This window comes from Myotis brandtii, unplaced genomic scaffold (genome assembly GCF_000412655.1).
Source record: "Myotis brandtii unplaced genomic scaffold, ASM41265v1 scaffold1234, whole genome shotgun sequence".
NCBI lineage: Eukaryota > Metazoa > Chordata > Mammalia > Chiroptera > Vespertilionidae > Myotis > Myotis brandtii.
The window spans coordinates 866,518-872,211 of record NW_005354309.1 but is presented as its reverse complement, the minus strand read 5'-3'; the positions used below and the strand labels follow the sequence as shown (position 1 = coordinate 872,211).

The following is a 5,694-nucleotide window of genomic DNA, read 5'->3' as shown; positions in this document are numbered from 1 at the left end:
GTCTCCTGCACACTCTCCACTAGGGATGTGCCTGCAACCAAGGTACATGCCCTTGACCGGAATCGAACCTGGGACCCTTGAGTCCGCAGGCCGACGCTCTATCCACTGAGCCAAACCGGTCAGGGCTCTTTTTTCAAGTTTGATGCCTTCCTAATGGGTTCACATTTTTCCCAGCTTTACTGAGATATAATTGACATATATAACATACAAGATGTAAGTCTAAGGGGACAATGTGTTGATCCGCATATATATATATTGCAAAATGATTCACTAACACCTGTATTACATCACATAATTATTCTTTATTTTTTTTTGTGGTGAGAAAAGTTAAGATCTACTCTCTTAGAGATCTAGCTATTTTCAACTTTTCCTGAGTTAATAAACAGGCCCACCACCTCCAGTGAATCCCATTAGAATTGGGTTCCCCCACCCCCTCAAACCACCTCCACCAAACACCACGATTAAGACAGGTGATGGCAATACCTCAGGTGACACCATAGACAGACCCTAAGAAAGATGCGGGCAGCACCAGATGAAGGACACAGACAGGGACACAGTTCAGTGGTTTATTCTCAGACTTGAGAAGCCAATGATGCCCTGGGGAGGTGGGGGAGGGGATCATGCTAGAACCTCTCTCATCATATCCCAGCCTTCTGTGAGGAGGAAGCAGATTAAATATATAACAGAGGGGATTTTCCCTTTTAATACAGATCCCGGTATAAATAGGGCAGCACCATTAGGATCCTGATTGACCCCGCACCTTGGTCCCCCAGCCATCTGGCTTGGTGAGATATGAGGGGGCCTGTATTCAGAGCTGGGCTGAGGCAGCCAAAGGAATACACAGCTCAGTCCAGGCAAGTCTCACTTCCCTCTGTGGTCTGACTTCAGTTCCTTCTCTCTGAACCCACCTGAAAAGAGGAATGAGGGAAGGGGCCCAGCCTGGGATCAGGAGACGTCCAGTGCTTAACTAGGGGGAAGGGTAGCACCAAAGGGTGTTGGGGCACTGCCTGAGAAGGGAGACAGGTGTGGGGGCACTCAGCTCTGAATTAGAAGTTCGTTGCGTGGGGGATCCGGAGTGGGAGTTGCGGGTGGAATGGGCAGGGAGGGGAGAAAGACTGCATCACTCCAGCAAAGGAGGGGGTGGGGAGGCTGGACTCCTGGGCCAGGGGAGTCCGGCCCGCAGCCCCGGGGAGTGGAGAAGGGACATTGTCTGACCATGACGAGTAGACTTCCCTCTGAGTCCACAGGCACAGGAGACGATAAATATGGTGGCTTCAAAGCCTCAGCACCAAGTGTGCCCCAGCTGGGGCTCCCTCGTGGCCCCGCCCGCCCCCAAGACGCTCAGCTGCTGAAGCAGACAGGCCCCAGTTCAAACCCAAACTTCTGGTTGGTCTGGCCGAAATCGGTGGCCGCCACGTCCCACAGGGGCAGAAAGCCCGCTCGGGAAGAGCTGAACTCCAGGAGGGTTTTGGTCTGTCCCTTCCGGAGCTGGCGGGGGAAGACACAGACGGGGAGTCAGGGGGGCTGGGGGGAGGCGGGGGAGTGAGGCCTCCCCTCCCTGCCCGGCCAGCCCCTGCCCCTCTCCCTTACCCGGCAGCCGTCATAAGGGACAGTGACGGTGGCTGCTGCCGTCTGGTTGAAGGACAGCTCCTGTCCGTTGGTCCCCAGGAAGCGAAGGGAGCGGCCATGGTCGCCGGCGGCTTCATCCAGCCAGGCAGCCGCGTTCTGGCAGGAGTAGGCAAAGCTCTGGCGGGCGCGGGCGCTCAGCAGCTTCAGGAAGGTCAACTGCACCACATTCACCGGGGACCCGTCGGCGTCCACATAGGAGAACTGGGGTGGGACAGGGCAGCAGGTGAGGGCGCCCCCTTCGCCCAGCCATCCGGCCACTTACCGCCTGGGCATGGCGGCTACTGAGCACTGAAAATGTGGCTGGTGAGCCCTGGCCCGTGGCTCAGTGGATAGAGCATCCGCCTTCGGACTGAAGGGTCCCAGGTTCGTTTCGGCCAAAGGCATATGCCCAGGTTTCAGGCTCGATCCCCAGTAGGGGGTGTGCAGGAGGCAGCCAATCAATGGTTCTCTCTCATCATTGGTATTTCTCTCTCTCTCTCTCTCTCTCTCCCTCTCCCTCTCCCTCTCCCTTCCTCTCTAAAATCAATAAAGATTTTTTTAAAAAAATAAAAAATAAAAATAAATAAAATGTGGCCGATGATCCCTGGCCCGTGTGGCTCAGTGGTTAGAGCATGGGCCCATGCACTGAAGGGTCTCGGGTTGGATTCCTGGTCAAGGGCATGTAGCCGGGTTTCAGGTTTGCTCCCTGCCCCCCAGTCAAGAAGCAGGTGGTGGAGGCCTGTGCAGAAGGCACCCAGTCCGTGTGTCTCTCTCACATCGATGTTTCTCTCTCTCTTTCTCCCCCTCCCTCTCTCCCTCCCACTGTCTCTGAAAAGCAATGGAAGAAATATCTTCAGTTGAGAGGATTAACCAAAAAGAAAAATGTGACTGAGACTGAGAAACTATTTTTTTACTGTATTTGTTTAATTTTAATTTTTAATGTAATTATTTAATTCAAATTCTTCACTTAAATTCGTAACTCTTAACTTAGCCTCCACCCAGGTATCTGAAAGCTTAGGCTTGGAACAAACTGAGTAGGGGGGTCTACTTTCCCAGCTGCAGGTTTTATGAAATGTAAGTATAGATCGAGCATTTCCGATGAAATTTAGCTTCCAGAGTACAATGTCCTGTGAAGGTAAAACTTCTATTTTAAAAAATGTAAAATGCCTCCATGATCTTCATATTGCTCTGCCAATATTCTGGATATGTTGGGTTAAATAAAGTATATTATGCACATATCACTGGCTTGAGACAACGAGCTCCATAATGCAGCCTTCGACTTCCTTCTCTTTCCTGCCTTATTTCCACATCCCCCGACTGATATTTTCTGGAATCGCCTCCTAGATCTGAGAGGAATCCAAACCAAGATACCGACTTACATTATACCACAGCTTTATTTGTTTCCTTGGACCGTCTGTTTCCTTGGTTATATTCCCAGGAGAATATCAACTTCATGAAGTCAAGAACTGTGTTTAATTTGCTGCTATGTTCCCAGTGCTTAGCATATAAATGTACATTACATAAAGGAGTCCCAAACTGAACCCAAGATCCCTCGCCCCTTAAACCTGATCTTCTCCCTTACATACCTCAGCATCTCATCAGACATCCTATTCCCCGGTCAGGAACCTGGGCAGGCCTGTCTCCTCCCGCCCCTGCAGCTCATCAAGGACTAGGTCCTATTAGCTTGCCCTCTTTGATGTTGTTCCAAGTCATGCCCTCCTCTCTGTCCCCATAGCACCAGCCCCAGCCTGGACCCCCTCCTCACTCTCCTGGATCAGCACATCTGTCTCTTCCTGGTCTCCCAGGCTCCGGTCTAAACAACCAGCCCCAGCAGCCCCAGAGGCATTTTTCTAACACAGAGATGTGATCTGGGCCCCTTCCTCACTTAAACATGCCCCATGGCTCCCTACTGCCCCCGGGTCTTTCTGGGGAGATGGGCCGAGCCTCCACCTACCTCCCAGCCTCTTCTCTACCCACATTCCCCCTTGCACTCCCTAAAGCAGAACATGTGGCTTTTCCTTCTTTAAATTCACCAGACCCTCTCTTGACTCTGGGCCTTTGCACATGCTGTTCCCTTGCCTGCAACACTTTTCCTTGTCCCCCAGAACTTGCTAACCCAGCTCACTCTTTCGGTCTCAGCTGAGCTGTGAGTTCCCCCAGGGAGCCTCAGGTCCTTCCAGCACTGACTCTGGGTTTCCACCAAGCCCCGTGCTTCCCCCACCACACATCTGATGCTGCCCCCCCCCTCCCCAGCCTACAGCGCACCAACAAGGCAGAGGCACGCCTGTCCTGTTCCTCTCACCCCTCGAAGCCCCTCTCCCAACACCGCACGCTGGTTCCCGCACTTTTCATACCATCTGCCCCCTCAGCCTTCGGCAACTCACCTTCTTCCCTCGACGGAACGTGCTGTACCAGCTTCCCGGCTTCTCCCTGGACCAGGAAGCCAGCTTCACCTGGGAAAGGGAGGGAGGGTAAGTAGCAGGCGCCCACCATGTCCTTCCTTCATCTACCTCCCATCCATGAAGGCTGCAGGTTGTAAGTATCTGGGACTGACGGGCTGTTGTCTGGCCATGGGAGTGGGCTTGGCTGGTGCACAGGGCAAGGCCCAAGGGGAGGGGACCCGGCGCTCTGAGGCAGCCCTCAACTGATGGCTGACAAGAGGTGACGAGGTGGTGGCTAATGCCCCAGCTTCCCCTCTGCCCAGGTGGGCCAGCTTCCAGCTGCCTCTACCCTGTTTCCCAGAAGTCTTCAGCAGAACCTTGCCTTGGGTGCTCACTGGTGACATATTAACAATACCAGCTGCCTCTCTCCATCCCTCTCGCATCCCCCTGTCCCCTCCTGCTGCCTCCTGGGATCATCCCCTCAATAAATGACTTGTCCAGTCTGGGGAACCCAAACCTAGAACCTTCCTCACTCCCTCTCCAGCTTCTGTCTGAGCAGGAGGAAGGTGAGCTGGTGTGGGATCAGGCCTGGGATGTCAGCAACTGTGTAGAGATCAAGTCCTGCATTCCAGCCCCTGTACCTAGGAAGTCTGAGTGCCACTAACCCAGGACTCTGACCAGCTAAAAATAATAACATATCAGAAGAATATTACTATGCACTTTTGCAGGTCCTATGCTGGCTGCGTGTAGAGATATTAGCACGAAGCCAGTGTTTAATGAGTATTTCCTGATACAGGCATCGGTACTGCGATTGCACAACCACCCTGTGGGGTAGGTGCTTGCTTATGCCCATTTTACAGATTAAAACACTGAGGTGACAGGCTTGGATTCCAATCCAGGTGGTCCAGGGCTGGTGCTGCTCGCCCTCTTCTAAGCCTGGTGCTCGGTGTGAGAGGCCGTTAGGCTCAGGGCTGCCTGAGGGAGGAGCCCAGGCTTCTGGGCGACCAGCTGACCTCACCTCTCAGCCTGCAGCCAGGAGGACAGTGAGCCCACCGGGGCCTGTAATACAGCAGGTCAGAGGAGGCAGTAGCCTGGTGGTTAAGGGCTGGGGCTCTGGGGGCAGACGGTCATGGGTAATCTGGTCACCTCTCTGTGCCTCGGTTTCCCCGTCTGGGGGATGAAGACAGAACTAGCACAGCTGGTGGTTGGGCTCAGTGAGTGAATGCATCTAAGTTACTGGAACGGGCCTGACACGGGTCTGCCGCCATTCGCGATTTCTTTACTAGCTTTTCTTGCCTGTCTTCCTCATAGAAGGCAAGCTCTGTACAAGCGGGGGCGGGGGGGCGGGGGCGGAGTTTTGTTCTCCGTTGCAGCCCCAGCACGTGGCACACACTAGATGCTCCATAAGCGTCGGTGGAGGGAAGGCTAAGATCCCTGACGACGCCTGGGTGGGGGCGGGAGGCGGAGCAGCCCTTCCCGGTGGTGGGAGGATGGAACCGGATCCGGTCCCCGTTCCTCCGCCCACCGACGCCCCCAGAGGCACTCACTGTCTCAAACTTCTTGTCGGGGTAGAGGCAGGTCTCTCCTCCCGCCGTGAAGTTGCAGAAAACCCTGAGAGCGTCTCGCGCGCAGCCCTGGTTGGGGTCGATCCAGTATTCCCCTGCGCAGAGCCGGGGGCGGGTGAGGGGCGGGGGAGGGGCGGGGC

General features: G+C 54.5%; 1 protein-coding gene across 1 annotated transcript in view; it reads right to left on the bottom strand.

Annotated features, from left to right (window-relative positions):
- Nucleotides 1-282: 282 nt before the first annotated feature.
- Nucleotides 283-5,694, bottom strand: part of COL5A3 (collagen, type V, alpha 3) — a 34,627-nt gene continuing 29,215 nt past the window's right edge. The window contains exons 64-67 of the mRNA XM_014533977.1: nucleotides 5,537-5,683; nucleotides 3,993-4,061; nucleotides 1,591-1,830; nucleotides 283-1,488 (exon numbers count right to left, since the gene is read on the bottom strand). Of these exons, the coding sequence (XP_014389463.1) occupies nucleotides 1,342-1,488; nucleotides 1,591-1,830; nucleotides 3,993-4,061; nucleotides 5,537-5,683 (603 nt within the window). The 3' untranslated portion in view covers nucleotides 283-1,341. The remainder of the gene's footprint in view (nucleotides 1,489-1,590; nucleotides 1,831-3,992; nucleotides 4,062-5,536; nucleotides 5,684-5,694) is intronic.